Here is a 16,888-nt window from a genome sequence, read left to right on the forward strand (position 1 = left end):
GTGAAACTCTGGGAACTGCTGCTTTTTCTCTGCTTTGCTTCTTTTCCAGTGTGCTAGCAATTAAAAATCCAAGGGATGTAGTGTTATGGGAGGCACTGTTATAAAAATTAATCTTAATGTTAAATGGGAGACTCACTCCCTGTTTCACTGGTACACACTTTAAGTGTTGATAAATGGGCATAAAACATTTGGATGTTAGTTCTATTTTTTATAAAAAGAAAAGAAGGTTACTTGGTAGAATGTAACAGTATGCCGTTCTTTAACTATAAGTATCATGTGGTAGTGATACAGGCATTAGGAATGGGAGCTTGGGTATTTGTCTTGTTTTTCAGGGATACTCTGTAGATGTGAGCTCAGAAGCCAAAGTGATAGAGAGAGTTGCCAAGTATCACAAAGCCTGGGATCAGCAGAAGGAGGAATCCAGTTTATTACAGCTGTTGTTTCTTCTTTTCTGCAAGGCAAGTTTTAAACCAGTGGTTTTTTTTGCTTAAGCTGAAAGACTTTCAAGTTGGATCATTGAATCAATGTATTTTTTACTTTCTGACCTTAATGTTTACTAAGAAAATAGTTTAGATAATTGATTCATCATATATCTAGTGCGTGTGAAACTTTCCAGTGTTCCTGACATTTGAAATAATATATTATTTTCTTGCTCAAGTCTGATCCTCTGGTGTATTTAATGGTCCCGTACTACCCTGGAGCAAGTTTGACTGCTGTACAGGCTGATACACCTTTAACTTTAGAAGTAAGTACAACTACTTAAACTATTAGTGTTTTCCTTTTTATGTGTTTGGGCTGTACTCTCACCATTTTGCTGCTGCTGAAGGTATTTCAGCAGTATTCTTCCTTAGGTGGCTGAATTCTGACTGTAGAGTTGCACAGAATAGGTTGGTTAGCATTTTGACAAGCAGTAGACTGTAATTTTGTAAACGATTTCGCTTGGATTCACTGTTTTATTGAAATCAGTGCCTCAGCTGTCTTACTAGTACATTTAAACACTGGAGTGAGCATATCTTATTTGTCAGCGTAGGCATTCTTGTGTTGGAGTTTAGAGAACTTGTTGGGTGGGAAGGAGGTTGCTTTTTGGGAGCTTGGGTGTGTTGTTCTCTCCCCTCTTTCCTTTCCATACGCAGTTCATTGGCATATTGGCTAACCAGCCCTTCCCAGAGAAGAGGTAGCCAGAAGCCAGTACAAGTTTATTCCCTAGTTGTGTTTGATGGCTTAAAGCTTCTGGTTTCTAACTTGAAGACACTTGTAAAGGTGCATTTCTCAAAGCATGTTGCATGGATTATTTTATTTTATTGTTAGTTTAATTCTCTGTTTCATATTAATGATTTGTTAATCAATGATTGCAATTTGTTTTTGACTGACTGCAGGTTATCCCAATTGTACTGAGAATTAATCCTTACTTAGAACAATTATCAGAAACTTTGAATGTGTACGAATCTTAAATAAATAAAATCTGTCCTAGTTTTGGAAGAGAACGATGTTTTGCTTTGGTTCTCCCATATCTATCTTTTTAAAAAGCACCTGAATTAAATCACTAGGAGACATTAAAAGTGATGAAAGGAGTGGCCCAAGGTCTGCAAACATTGCATGGAGCTAACATAGTACACGGATCTCTGCATGGAAATAACGTTTTTGCTGTGAATCGAAAACAAGGAATTGTTGGAGACTTTGACTTCACTAAATCAGAGGTAAAAAACCAAAACCCAAACTTGCAGTGTGTTTTTTATTTCATCTATTTATTTTAGTCAGTTACGTATAAAAAATGAAGTGTATCTGCACTTTATAAGATACGCTGATAAACATTGCAGCAATTTTTGTCTCAACTTCTGATTAGCGTTGGGCGGTTTGACAAAAATCTCAGCAAGGCACAATTTGATCTAATCTTGAAGGACGGGAAAAAACAAGTATTGAGAATTGGGCCTAGGTTGAAGAACACAGTGGAACAGAAAAATGGAGGGGTTCGAGTACTTCTTACTTGTCTGTCTTCTGTGTTTAATCAGTATCAGCAGAGTAATAACTTGTGTTAGGGGAAAGAAAAATAATCTCGCTCATATTTTTGCCTTTCTTTATGATCACAGAGTCATAGAATCGTATAATGGCTTTGGTTGGAAGGGACTTTAATGCCCTTCCAATTCCAGGCTCCTGCCACGGGTGGGATTATGACCCACCAGATCAGGCTGCTCAGGGCCCCATTCAATGTGACCTTGAGCACCCTTGCAGTTTGGGCATGCACAGCTTCTCTGGGAAGCAATAAGTAATGGGATTCTGCTGTGCATTTGAATCTCAGCATTTGGTGAACAGAAAAGATTCTGCATGTTGCCTGTATAAATTGACTTGTATTTATATGTATTTCTTTTTAGTCCTTAGTTTCTGTAATGAAGAATCTCATGGTCATTTTTGGGGAAAATCTAGGAATACAGTTTATTATCTTCACTTGTATTTGCAAATCATTGTTTCCAGTACTTCCATGTATTTTTACTCTCATGTTTTGATATTTTCAATTCAAATTGTCTTACATAAATTTTTGTGCCAGAGGTCTGCTTTATGTTTTATTTTTATAGCAATATAAAAATGTAATGCACATTAATCTTACAAGGTATGTCAAATGTTTGGACAACAAAGCATAACTTGTCTGAAACAAATGGCATTTTTAATGTGCTAAGGAAAAGTGTTTTCTAAGCTTTTACAGCTGAATTCTGAAAGATCATGCTCACTGCAGATTGTGTTATCTTGGAAGTTGTAAGAGCTGATGAGAGTTTTCTCTCTCTTTTCCATACCCTGAGGTTGTGGACTGTACTGAAATGTTATAATAGAGCAGGAAAGTTTCAACTGTGGTTCACAGCCCGGTTTGTGCCATTTCAATAGATGGTGTCAGAGTATTGATCGGTGATTGTATTTTCTGCGTGGTCACAAGTTGATGAGCAGAGCTGCAAACTGTTGTGTTAATGGATGCTCTTAGCAGTGTAGAGACCAGTCTCCCTTCAGTTTGGCTGTGATGGGTGCTGACCATGAAGAATGATTGAAAGTTGGAGGCTAGCTTGTGTTGTTTCCCAAAATGTGCTGGAAACCAGGAGGGAGGAAGCAGCAAGTTACACCAGAAGGACAGAGAAGAAGAAATGAGAAAGCTGGCAGAACTGATAACTGAACTAAAATTTTCCAAAGTAGTGTTGAATATCTTTAAACATTTTCTATCGTTTTTTTGTTATTTGAGAAGTGTCACAGTTTGTATTATCATCTCTGTGACCTTTGATAGTTCTAGTGTGGGGTAAAATCTGCCAGTGCTATTCTTTTGTTACAGTTAGAGATGATAGGTGCGTGACTTTTATCTCCTTTCTACTTTACACACATCTTTTTCTGTCAGTGAAAGAGTGTTTTACGGTTCTTTTGGAGTCAGTATAGAATGTTGTTATTCAAGTCGTCTGACCTGTTAAAAGGGAGAGGGCGATACCTCTGCTGCAACATGCTATTGATCTCACTTGAAATTCTGAGTACAGCTTTTTCCCCATAGGAGCAACGTGCTGCTGCAGACACGATGGTCATTGGTACTCTGAGCTTGGTTTCTCCTGAGCTGAAGATGGGACAGCCAGCTTCTCCAGCTTCTGACATGTATGCCTATGGCTGCCTTCTGTTCTGGGTATGTTACGGATTATGAGAGAATTTCTGGTAATATTACTGTAGCACACGTCAAGGGTAGCAATAAATGGATCAATGTTATTTTTACTTTGACAAATATTGGAGAAATAAGCACTCATATTAGGATGGGTCCCTGGACAACCTGATCTAATACTTGATCTATTGGTTAGCTGGGTGGCTAACCTAGCTCCTTGGCGGCAGGAGGGTTGGGACTTAATGATCCTTCAGGTCTCTTCCAACCCAAGCCATTCTATGATGATTCTTTAATATTTTTAAACTAGGTGGTAGGTGTGGAGCAGAGTTAAGATTGAACAGAAAGTGCGTTTTTTTCCTGTTAGGTGTGCAGTGAAATTTATTGCATAAATTTCATTTAGTAACGTGACCAAGAACTGTTACTGTTCCTCATGCTGTGGATTGTTGGCTCTTACTAATTCATTCATTGTCAGCCTTTTCTCCTTCTTTTCTTATACTCTTGCCCACGAGGAATTGCCTTCATCTTCCCTGTTGTTTGATTTGGGTAAGAACAGGACTTTCAAATGGATGTTTTGTTTCTTGTGTGAGATGCCAGAGAGGAGGAAAAAGCTGCCTGCTTTCCTGTGTTAAGTTGTATGTTACACAGCATCTCCTCTTCCTCCCCCTTTATTGTTTCTAGTATTGCATTGCAGTTTCCTTAGCTCAGGGCATCAGTGTTGTGTGTTCCAATAGAAAACTCCCAACCTCATGGACTTTAAAAACCATGAGCTACCCAGTAACTGTTGATGTTCTCATGCAAGGATTTTTCATGAGCACTTGGTACATTGGGACTAGTTCACTGAGTCCCACTTGATGGTCCAAGGTACATAATTTCATCTTCTTGGGAAATGTGGCCAGTTTGCTTTGTTAAGCCCTTCTGTGTCACAGGGTCTGGAGATGCTTTGTAACAGGGATATAAACTGCATGCTAATTTTTATCCCCTACCAGTTATCTGTGCTGAGAAATGAACGTTGTTCATATAGAAGTCATACCTCTTTGTTTTCCTCCCAGTTTAGGAAGCATTTGCTTAAAACTAAGTAACTTTTCTATGGAAATAGATAAACTAAAGTATAGCTTAGTGCTGTAATGCTTATAGTTTATTAATGTGGTATGGTTTGGTTGGAATGTTTTTAGTACCACTCAGATCTTTGTTCGCTTTAAAAAAAAATAAAAATTAAGTCACATTCCTGGTGAGTAAAAAAAAGAAAGTGAGCGTAAAGCAAATAGGAAACATGAAGCCACCATAACAAATGTAATTGTTGGCTCTACTCAAAGAGAATATCTGGGATGCAGCAACATCTGCAATCTTTTGAAACCCTGTCTAAGCTTTCCAGGTGAATTTCAAAGTAATCCATGTGTATTTAACTAATCTGCAGCTCAGTCTTGTTGTATTGATTGTTTGAACCAACACAAGCTAAATTTTTTCATCAGCAGTTACCAGTTTAGTGACAGGTATCTGAAACTGTGTTCTTCACTGGGCAGTCCTGCCACTTTTAAAATGGAGACTATGGTTTTGTGAGCTCTCAGAGGCTCTCGTGTCACAAGAGCCCAGCACTGACTAGAGACATGTTTCTTTCTCCTATCTTTGTACAGAACAGAGGCATTTGCAGCTTAACTTGCAAGCAGAATTTTGGAGAAAAGCTCTCTGTATCAGCATTGTTCCGGGCAATAGTAAAGGGCTGCAGAAATTTTACTTTACAGGTGTAGGATTCACATCTGTAGAGACGATCTAAGAGGTGCTGTGGGGAATGGAATCAAATGTACAGCTCAGGCATGGACTTTGAGTCATGTTTCAAAAAGTCCATTTTTTTGGACATCTAATAGTTACTTTTCTGATACTGTATTTTTATATGGGTCTTGTTTCTGTGCAAAGGCGCTCCAAGGCCCCTGTGTATTTTTCCCTATTGTGAAAAGACAAGCAAGTCTTCCCTCACCTATTTTCCACAACAATTCATTTTCACTTGAAACATGGAATCTCCCTGACTGATATTTGTTTAAACTAAAGGAAAAACCAGTGTTACATACTAGGTATCTTTTAATTTACAGCTATGCATTCAAAACCAGGAATTTGGCATAAAAGAAGATGGAACACCTGAGGTGGATGCAGTTGGCATGGTATGTATATTGTCATGGTATCCCTCAGTTAAAGACATGGGGATAAGTAATTGAGATTTGTGCCTCAAAGATGGTAACTGAGGTAGGAACATGCCTTTTTCTCAAGTCAAGGAGGTTTACTTTGCTAATCTGTCTTTTACTTAATAATTGCACAATTCTTGAGCATTAATAAAATGGCCAACTTCCATTTTAATCACTTAATTGCAGTTGTAAGTGTGTAACATACCCTTTGTCTTTTGCCCATTTTGTGTGTGTGTGAAATGTAAGCTTTCCCTTGCCTCTGAAACAAATCCAGAGACATAAGAGAACTTTGTGTGACATGAACTTCTGTTGCTGCTTTCACTCTCCTCTGTCAGCTGTTGTTCTGTGCCTGCCTTTGCATCAGCAACTGTTGACACCTTGTACTATATTTTTGGTCTGTATTTTGAGTCTGAACATTATCCATGTCTTGATGATTCTTTTGAAAGTAGTAGATCTGTGTGCCTTCGTATTTCCTGACTTAGGTCCTCAGCTTTTGAATTTAATCCTTTCCTTACAATAGGAAATATCTCTTGGATGTTAATCATAGTTAGATGATTTTATGGCCTTGTCTAGATCTTTGTTAACCTGAGTACTTCTCTTTCCTTGGGTTTATTTTCCAGTGTGACTCTTTCCCATAAGCTTTCTATCTTGCTGGGACTTAAGACCTTTTCTTTTGCCTGCTTTTAACTAACACCTTTGCCACAGATGCTTCTTATGTCTTAATGTTATTTTGACTTTTATGCTACCATACATAGTTTAAAGAAATTCCCTGGGAAATTAATGGACCTTTTTAAAAATCACTTGCCTCAGACCTCTGCTGTCCTTGTTCTCTTCTAGTTAGTGACTGCTTTGCTCTTGTCATTTGCCCCTCCCAGCTCCCCCTATGTGTGACTCTTGTATTTTTTTAATCACTGGAGATCATGCTTTTTCTGTTGATTTCGCTACATGTATTAACTTAATGATGTGAATGCTTTGCAAAGATATCTTAGATAGCACAGGGCAAACATTGGTCTAGATTTACTAGAGTTTTGTTTGTTCTGAGCTTAGCTGTTTAAGTTAAGAAACTGTATGAGGCAGACTAACATAGCTGCTGTGCTTCCAGTGCTGACAGTGTGTTATCACTGCACAGCCCAGTACTGTAAACAATTTTATTAGGTTACTTATCTCCTTTACAGTATGTCTTTTTAATAACATTCAGCCAAATTCTCCAATGATGAAATTGCTGCTAACAAAGCACAGGACTGTCTACCAAATTCCATCGCAGAATTAATTCAAGTGTGACACCGTCATGAAAAATGAATTAAAAGTGTAACATTTGAGCAGTGAGGTGATCCTGTAAATAGTATTTCTTATGTCTCGTTGTTGGTTCTTGGTTCTTAATTAAAAGTTTAAATGAGTCTCATGAAATGTGTAGTATTATAGGAAAGAAGATTTGGTACTTCATGAATCACCAGTAGTGCTAACTGTAGGATTTAAACTTTATTCCATAAAACTTGTACAGAACCGTCTGGTCACTGCATCATTTCGGGTTATGTGTAATAATCCTTAGATACTGAAAAAAGATGATGAAAAGAACTTTTTTTTAACCTTGATGGGTGATACAATGACAATCAACACATCCCTGTTAATTTAGAAGAATTCATTCCTGATATGTGTTGATGCATGTGCACCAAATACCAAGGTTTGTTGCAAAGAGATATATGTTTCCTACAGTTCACATGAACACCCATGAGGGTTTATTAAAAGCTGTAATACTAATGAATATATTCCAACTGTTTCTTGAGGACACTTAACTCTGGCTGTTAAGCCTTGCCCCAGTTCTTGGGGAAAAATATACGTTGCTTTTAAAGACTTTATCTATAATCAGCTTATTCAGAATTAATCTCTATGCCCATCTGCAAGCTCTTGACAGGCTGGTAAATTCTCTTCCATCTCTGTCTTATGCCCAGAGGAATTGTACACTTTCATCTAGTAAAATATTTATTGTTTTCCAGAAACGTAAAATTGATGCAGGAAGGTAGCATTAAGCTTCAAAAAGGGGATGTTAGATTTAGGAAGCCATTGATTAGAGGCAGCGTCTTGTATGTACCCATTTAGTCATGCTCAGCTTCGGTGTTTGATGTACATCAGTATTCTGTTTTGTTAAATTTATACAAAGATGTAAATTAGTCCAAGTAAGTGCAATGAGATGTTTTCCTACAGCAGTATTACCTTAGGGGGATCAGTTTTCAGTTGCTGTACTGTGAGAAACTGATGAGAAGGGGGAAACCTGTTGATGAACACTTGATATTTTTGTGGAATGGAAATATATAAGTGCAAAGCTTCTCAAGCTCCATAAATGCTTGGGCTTTCTTCATTTTTCATTCTACTGAGAAGGTGCATAGGCACGGTTTCCCCCTGCATTGCAGTGCATGAGATAGTCAAATGCTTTTGTCTAGAGATCCTCCTTCAATCACTGTTGATGTCTTGTAAGCATTTTAAAAATCCTTTATATCTGTAAGATCAACAGTTTCCAGATCTCATGTTTTCACCCAGATTTCCAGTCATCTGGGGAAAGGTTAATTTTCTTGAGTCACTTGGCAAGTCAGTGAGAGCTGGAAATTGTCTGCTTTGCTTCTGTCTTCAGGCTTTTGGCAACTTGTGTGTATTCCTTTCCATCACAGATCCTCTTTTGTCTGAATGGCTTTTAGGTGTACAGGTATCTCATGCTTTGCTGTCTTACTGAGCCAGGTTGGAGGTGATGCTGGTTTGTAGAGGCTACAAACGATCAAGAGTTCTTGTGGAAAGGTTCTTGTCATGCCCTGGTTTGGTAATATGTCTCTAGGTGAACGTTTGAGTGTTTCTTGTGGCTCCCTTGTCTGAATCCAGTGCATACCTTTTCTCAACAACTGATGTTTATGTGTATGTGTAGCAGTTGTGTTCTAGTATTTTAAGTAAGCAGTCTGTTGCTGTTGTTGTTCCTGGCATTTACTATGTAATCCTTCTGAAAAATCCAAAAAGCAGAGGTGTAAGTTTGTGGTTGATTAGCAAAACAGCTGCTGTTGATTTAGAGCCCAACTTTGGTTAATGTATAAAGTGATAGGACAGTTAATTACTGGCATTGGTTCTGTTCCTTCCCAGTAAAAAGGCAGACTTTCGCATTTCTCTAATCTATAGTAGTTCATGGAATTGGTATTTAAAGCAAAATTTCTGCTTTTCTGTGAAATCTGCTAGCTCAAAGTTGGCCAAGCTGGTGCGGAAAACTTGCTTTTATTATGCAATTATAGGACCTGTTCATCAAATGCTTGGTTGTTATTTGGAATCATGTTTGTTTCTCTTGCTGATGAAATTCTTCTCCCTCTGCTTGTAGGATGATAAAGTTAAATCTCTTATCCTGAATTTGTTCTGCTGTGACAGACTGACAGCTGAGCAGGTGCTGAGGAATGATTGCTTCCTCTTAGCTGATGCCGTTCCAGTTCCTTCACAGCTAGTTGAAGAGCATGAGCTGCCTGAGGAACAACATGATTCTGAGAAGAAGGATGAAGAGGAAGATACAGCTAACTCTGAGAAGGATGCGTTAAACCCTACCCAATAGATATGGAGCTTGTCTATCTGGTGTTTGACACTTCTGTTTTTGTTTTGAGATCAGTTGTCCTGATTTAAAATCTCAAAATGTAAATGGTTTGATAGGTGCAGTCATGTTTTAAGTAATCATTGTTTTCTTTAAAGTGCAAAGTCTAAGAGTTCAGAAATAAGTGGTTTTTTTCCCTTGATTTGTTACCCTTCTCTTTGCCTGGTATGTATGCTTTGTGTTTATGGAGTATAGTTTGTTAATGATGGAAGTATTTAAGATTAAGGTCAAGTGACTTTTGTATCCAGCTTTCTATCCCTCTTCTTGCTGCAGTTCCAGAATACATGTTCCTACTAGAGATTCTCTAGGGGTGATATCTTTTCAGTTAAGTTTTTTGTTACTGCAGTCAAGGTATTTCCTACTGCAGCTGTATTCAAGATTTAAGGAAAAAAATACAACTTCAACTGGTCAAGAAAATAGGATGCAAACTGTCTCTTCCCTTTCTGCATTTCAAGATTTCTATATTGCAAGCATTGTTTCAGTTGCTCTTTTACAGTGTTGCTGTGCTAAGTGGAATTCTACACATGCTCCTGTTGCAGAAATCACTGCTTATCTGTTCTACCGTGTGTATCATTTGTTCTTAGATATTGTTGGCTGTAGTTTGGCATTTTGAGCGTGTTTACTTGCCTGCAGCGCTTTTCTGTTTGCATTACCCTTAAAAGAGTTTTGTTGGTGCTTTATTTTTATAGGAAATTGTTGCTTATCTATAGTTCTTCTCTCTTGGGAGAGGAAAAGGTTAATGTTCAGAATTTCTGTAGCGATAGGTTTAGCCTCTGGGTGTTGCTCTTGGACAGTGCTGTTGGCAGACTAGTATTTTGCAGAGGAATTATTGAAGATGCATGTTGTCAGATGAAGAATGTAAAAATTTGGTGTGTAATGGGCAAGATGCAGCAGCAGGGAAACTAGGAAGCCCTCAGGTACAATAATAGTCAACAGTCGAATGTATCATTCTGGCAGTTCCTTCTGTGATAACAGGCTGGCTTGCCTATGTCACTGTTCTTTACTCAAAGTAAAATGCCCGGTCCTATTTTCATTGAATTGTAATGATTGTTTATTTCTATTGTGTATGTAATTAATGTTATTAAAACACTTGTTAAAATAATTTGAACTTTTTGGTCAGTGTGATTAATGTATTTCTGTTGCTGAAATCACAGAAGACTGATTTCCTTCCTTTTGGTCGGTGAAAACAACTGTGAGCAGTTCTGTGGGATGCTTTCAAATGCTGATTGAAGCCTTTTGCTGTTCACAAATGCTAAATTCAGTATTAAACACTGAACAGAGTTTGTAACTAACCTGATGTTCCGTCATTTAATAAACTTTTGCCCTGTTTTCTGCACCTGTTTTCTCTGCACAACCTAAACTGTACTTCTAAAATCCTACAGTTTTTAACTTCCTTTGTTTTCTGAAACCAGAAGTCTGTGCTTGATTCAAAAACTGCAGTCTTTTCAGCATCTCTCCACCAGCAGTAAGTAATCTGATATTTTACATGTGGAACCTAACATAAGAGATGATATTATTTATAAAATCGGCAAGGAAGCCTTTGAAAACTTCTGGTATGTGCAAGCACCAGGGTATGGGACAGCTTTTCTATTCAAATTAAGTGTAGATTTAAATGGTGAGAGTCCTACAGGGTCATTAGTTTTGTGTATTTCTGCTTTGACCTTTCCCGTAATGTATCATTGGCTTTCTTCTCCTTTGCTGTTTTCTAGAGGCCTTAAAGCATGTTGGTTCAGGGTCATGTTACAGAGTTATCCTGCCGAAGTTCCGTGGTAATCATGGTAATGGGCTGCCTGCTGTTTAGTTTGAGGCATGTTTTAATAAAAAACATCTCTTTTGTCTGGAAGATGGGACAATGAAATGACGCTTTCTGTAGATTTGCTGTCTCTACTAACTAGCTAAGAAGCTCAAGCTGAACTTCCCTCACTCTTTCTTGTTACCAGTGTTTTGCAGTTTTAAGCAGTAGCCTTGTGCAGACTAACAGGCTATGCTTCATTTCAGCACACAACAGCACGCAACACCCTTACGTCGTTTGTATCTTATGGCTTTCAGTCGTGAACCTGTTCTTGCAGTTTGCAGAACTGACTTTTGAAAAACTGAGTGCTGTGATCTTTTATTTATTCAGTTTTCTCTTTTCTCTGCTCTCCTGGCTTTGGTGTCTGCCATTCATGTGTCTGTATCAGTCAGCTTCTCCACTGGACATCATACCCAAGTCAGTTACCACAGTCACCTTCTAACCTATAGATCTGGTATGAACCGTATAAGAGCTTATGCTTTCTTTAGGCACGTACAAACAGCCACATGCTTTGGCCTTACCCAGCTTATCTCGCAGACCTGAGATAGGCTTTTCCTATTACTGAAGAGGACCTTTTTCAGAAGGTTTGGAGGAAGCAAAGGCCTTTATCTGCATTGTTTGGGTGGAGCTATAGGAATAAACATCCGGTCATTTCTTGAGACTCCCGCTGTTGTGTTCACTGTCTCCTAAACTGCATGTTGGTCCCAACATCCATAATAACTTCACATCGTCCATGTAATTTGCTGGTCACTCCAGTAGCATTTGACGTTTCTGCCTGCGTAGTTTTTAGATGTTTGTTTGTTGTATTACAGAATAGTTATCTGCAAGTCCTCATTAACACTCACTGGTGTTTTCACAGGTTTTCTCCCGATGATGGTGGCTGAAAGTTATGTATAGCTTGTAGCTTAAATTACGTTGTAGCAGCTGCCTCAAAGACTTCCCCTAAGTGAGGTAAAGATTTATTTTGTCTGCAGTTACTTCATTTCTCGAGCTTGAAAGGGAATACATCAAGATCACACCATGTAGATGCATCTTCTGAAGGAACACGGAGCTGGATTTCTTGTTTTGTGTTTTTGTGTTAACGCTGTAAAAACAAATCACCAGTAGGTGGAGAGAAACACTCTTTGCTTTGCTGTGAGACTAAGTGATGCTCATTTGCATTTGTTATATTTCTGTGTTGCTAGTAGCTAGCCAACTGCTGTAGATAAAGACCCTTCCACTGCTGAGCAGAGCTGGGAAGGCTTGCCAAAACTCACTGACACAATTCTTCATTTGTGGGTGTAGTGGAAATGCCAAGTCACGGTTTTAACCAGTATTGAGCACCTGGTAGGAAGGCAGGGCCAACACAAGGGAGCTCAGGTGTTTGTAGTGCACCTGAGAGACCAGAAAGGGGGGAGAGATTATGTCTGTAAGCCATGGGGCTTTGAGGTGCAAGGTATTAGTTTTGCAGAACATTTTGCCCTTAGCATCTGTGACTTGGTTTGTCCTCCCAAGTGTAGTCTAGGGTACTAAACAGGTACTGGCCTTTCAGGCAGTATAGGGCTGTATTGTAGTTAGTTCCAGTGGATTCCAGGAATGCTTTTGATTGCCTTTCCATCACTTATGAGTCTTGTACATTTCTGTGACTTGTCTTTCTAGTCAGCCTCTTGAGATCTTCTGTTCCCTGACTTCAGCCTGGTATTCTGGTTTCTCTGTTCTTCTGGTCTGTGAAGGTGTTACTGGAACCTGAAAATCTGCGGAATGGAAATTGCTTAGTAGGGTTGACACTGTACTCTCTGGTGAGTTATTCCTCACCAAGGCGGAAGTAAACTAGATGTGTGGGCAACTTCTGAAGAAGAGTATATTGGTTATGCATCTACTAGAAAGTCTTTTGAGTGTCTCAGGGTTTGGTAGAAGAATTTGAAGTGACAGTTAAACTGCTTCAAATGCTTATGCTGTGTTTATATGAACCATAGTAAACTGCAGAATGTCGCGTGCTGTGCAAGGCCTGCTGGCTGAAAGACCCGACAGACATCTGTATGTGTAGGTGTGTATGGCCAGGAGAAGATAGATGGAAGTTGCTTTGGTCCAACTTTTCTGAGATGAAAGCTGGATGAATACTTGAAAGTGAATGTGTGCTGAAATTGATAGCAGAATATGCTTGTGAAGGCTGCTAGAACTGGAGTTATTTTTATTTGAAGGCACCTTCTTCTGTTAGAATAGTTTAAAACTGAAGTCCACTCTTGTGAAATACAGGTTTATTCCCTCACCATTTTCTTCTAATTTGAAATAACTGTCAAAACACTGATTTCACAGAAGCAGTGCATGCTAGTTTTTGAAGGCTGGTTGTTGGCAGTGTTCGTGTTACGGGCATGTCGTTGTTAGAAGCTCATCAGTCAGATTTCTGCCTGATAGTTTTTGTGCTCTTTCCTTGCCAGCAAGAGGTGGAGCTGTTATTCAAGTCTTCTTCTGGCTGCCACTCTTTATGTAGGACAAGTGTTCTGTTTCTCCCTTAGCCCCGTGTCTGTGGATGCCTTCTTTTATTTTTAAAACCATCTGCCTGTGGATTGGCTGCTGTGCCTACATACTTACTATGTACCTTTGTGTAATCTTTTGATGAAATAATAGATCGCTGTACGGCACATTGAATTTTGCAGCACCTGGATATACTTGTGCCCCCGGTGGTGCAGTGGTATAAAGTGCTGCTTGCAGCACCGGAGGGCCCGGATTCGAATCCCCCCTGTGGCGCAAGTGGTAGAAGTGCTGCTCTGCTACACAGAAGGGCTCAAATCCCGGGAGTTGGACTTGATGATCTCTAAGGTCCCTTCCAACTCGCACGATACTATGATACCATGATACTTCAGGTTATACCTTTCCCAGTCTTCTTCTTTTCAGCGGATCTTGTGATACTTTCCTGTAGAGCTAATCCTGGATTGAGAAACACTGGGGTATTAGAGCAAAAGTGACCTTTCTTCTGCTTAGCAAGGAAAGGATAAAGTTTTATGATGGCTCTTGCACTGGTGTGGTAATATGTAATTCTGGTAGTATGGTCTCCATAGTCTCAAAAGCAAAAGCCCTTCCTGTGTTCCCCAGTCTAGCACCCAGGATCTGCTGACTTTCACAGTGTTTGAGCTCCTACAAACTGATGTTCATCCTTTTAAGGCAAGCATGCTCCTTCCTTTTGCACTTTATCAGGTAATGCTCAGAGGAACATTGCAGTGTCATTCTGGTCAAGCAGGTTATGCTTCTGTTTGGGCATTTTTTCCATGTATATGTTTTGAGTCTTCTATTGCTGTTACTCTGTGCTGTACCTCACTGCTCAGTAGCTGCTCAGATAGACCTGCAGTCTCTATTGTTTGCTTCTCCCTTTACCTGTGGCTGCTTGAAGAGTTGGGGCTTGTTTGTGCTGGGTCAGCCACCTATACCTGCTAATGTAGAATGCTCATTAAGTAAGTGAATATGTGTAGGATGTGTATGCAAAGCTGGAGCCGGTTTCCAACGCTGGAATGAAATGAATATTACAGAGTTGTTACTAGTGGATGAAAACATGTTTACATTAATGACCTTTTCCTAATAATCCTCTGAAGTACTGTGTTAAACAGAGTATGACTTTGTTGTATTACTGCCTTGTGCATCTGTAAAGCTAAAAGATTCATTGGATGTATTTGTTGCCAGGGCCTTGTAGTATGGTGACTATGACTGAGTGGCCTTTATATTTCAGTATTTAATTCCCTATGTTGTTTCCACAAAGATGACTGTTGTCTGGAACAGGAATAGTTCGGTGCTTCTGTTTGCTTGGTGATGCTGATATTTGCTTCATGTTGCTCTTTGCAAGTTTTACATGACCACTGATGTGTGTAAAATGTGAATCTGATAGTATGGATATGTTGTAGGGATTTGTTACAGAGCAGCCTTTTTCCCTCTAGCCTTGTCTGGGTGTATGATGTATATTGTTCTTGTCTCGATTCGCCTTGCTCCTTTAGGGAAGACGGGAGCCAGGGAGACCTACTGAGGAAAGGGCCACGACGGGCGAACCGGGCTCCCTTTCTGCCCTTTCTCCCTTTCTCCCTTTCCTACTCTTCTCCCTTTCTCTCCCTTTCTCCCTTGTCGATCCCCTTTTCTCCCTTTCTCCCTTTCTCCCTTTCTCCCTTTTCCTCCTCCTCCCTTTCCTCCCTTTCTCCCCTTTCCTCCCTTTCTCCCCGTTCTCCCTTTCTTCCCTTTCTCCTTTGCTCCCTTTCTCCCTTTCTCCCTTTCTCCCTTTCTCCCCTTTCTCCCTCCCTTTCTCTCCCTTTCTCCCTTTCCTCCCTTTCTCCCTTTCATCCCTTTCTCCCTTTCTCCCTTTCTCCCTTTCTCCCCTTTCTCCCTTTCTCCCTTTCTTCCTCCTTTTCTCCCTTTCTCCCTTTCTCCCTTTCTTCCCTTTCTCCCTTTCTCCCTTTCTCCCTTTCTCCCCTTTCTTCCCCTTTCCTCCCTTTCTCCCTTTCTCCCTTTCTCCCCTTTCCTCCCTTTCTCCCCTTTCTCCCTTTCTCCCTTTCTCCCTTTCTCCCCTTTCTCCCTTTCTCCCTTTCTCCTTTCTCCCTTTCTCCCTTTCTCCCTTTCTCCCTTTCTCCCTTTCTCCTTTCTCCCTTTCTCCCTTTCTCCCTTTCTCCCTTTCTCCCTTTCTCCCTTTCTCCTTTCTCCCTTTCTCCCTTTCTCCCTTTCTCCCTTTCTCCCTTTCTCCCTTTCTCCCTTTCTCCCTTTCTCCCTTTCTCCCTTTCTCCCTTTCTCCCTTTCTCCCCTTTCCCTTCTCCTTTCTCCCCTTTCTCCCTTTCTCCCTTCTCCTTTCTCCCTTTCTCCCTTTCACCCTTTCTCCCTTTCTCCCTTTCTCCCTTTCTCCCTTTCTCCCTTTCTCCCTTTCTCCCTTTCTCCCTTCTCCTCCCTTTCTCCCTTTCTCCCTTTCTCTCCCTTTCTCCCTTTCTCCCCTTTCTCCCTTTCTCCCTTTCTCCCTTTCTCCCTTTCTCCCTTTCTCCCTTTCTCCCTTTCTCCCTTTCTCCCTTTCTCCCTTTCTCCCTTTCTCCTTTCTCCCTTTCCTCCCTTTCTCCCTTTCTCCCTTTCCTCCCTTTCTCCCTTTCTCCCCTTTCTCCCTTTCTCCCTTTCCTCCCTTTCTCCCTTTCCTCCCTTTCTCCCTTTCCTCCCTTTCTCCCTTTCTCCCTTTCTCCCTTTTCTCCCTTTCTCCCTTTCTCCCTTTCTCCTTCCTTTCTCCCTTTCTCCCTTTCTCCCTTTCTCCCTTTCTCCCTTTCTCCCTTTCTCCCTTTCTCCCCTTTCTCCCTTTCTCCCTTTCTCCCTTTCTCCCTTTCTCTTTCTCCCTTTCTCCCCTTTCTCCCTTTCTCCCTTTCTCCCTTTCTCCCTTTCTCCCTTTCTCCCTTTCTCCCTTTCTCCCTTCTCCTTTCTCCCTTTCTCCCTTTCTCCCTTTCTCCCTTTCTCCCTTTCCTCTCCCTTTCTCCCTTTCTCCCTTTCTCCCTCTTCTCCCTTTCTCCCCTTTCTCCCCTTTCTCCCTTTCTCTCCCTTTCTCCCTTTCTCCCTTTCTCCCTTTCTCCTTTCTCCCTTTCTCCCTTTCTCCCTTTCTCCCCTTTCTCCCTTTCTCCCTTTCCTCTCCCTTTCTTCCCTTTCTCCCTTTCTCCCTTTCTCCCTTTCTCCCTTTCTCCCCTTTCTCCCTTTCTCCCTTTCTCTCCCTTTCTCCA

At 40.4% G+C, this 16,888-nt stretch overlaps 1 protein-coding gene across 2 annotated transcripts in view; it reads left to right on the forward strand.

Annotated features, from left to right (window-relative positions):
* Positions 1–10,505, forward strand: part of STK31 (serine/threonine kinase 31) — a 35,739-nt gene extending 25,234 nt beyond the window's left edge. For both annotated transcript variants that reach the window (XM_072329051.1, XM_072329053.1), the window contains exons 19-24: positions 333–458; positions 659–745; positions 1,548–1,697; positions 3,518–3,643; positions 5,701–5,769; positions 9,140–10,505. In XM_072329051.1, the coding sequence (XP_072185152.1) occupies positions 333–458; positions 659–745; positions 1,548–1,697; positions 3,518–3,643; positions 5,701–5,769; positions 9,140–9,364 (783 nt within the window). In that variant the 3' untranslated portion in view covers positions 9,365–10,505. The remainder of the gene's footprint in view (positions 1–332; positions 459–658; positions 746–1,547; positions 1,698–3,517; positions 3,644–5,700; positions 5,770–9,139) is intronic.
* The last annotated feature ends 6,383 nt before the right edge of the window (positions 10,506–16,888 follow it).

This window comes from Excalfactoria chinensis, chromosome 2 (assembly GCF_039878825.1).
Source record: "Excalfactoria chinensis isolate bCotChi1 chromosome 2, bCotChi1.hap2, whole genome shotgun sequence".
In the NCBI taxonomy this organism is placed as follows: domain Eukaryota; kingdom Metazoa; phylum Chordata; class Aves; order Galliformes; family Phasianidae; genus Excalfactoria; species Excalfactoria chinensis.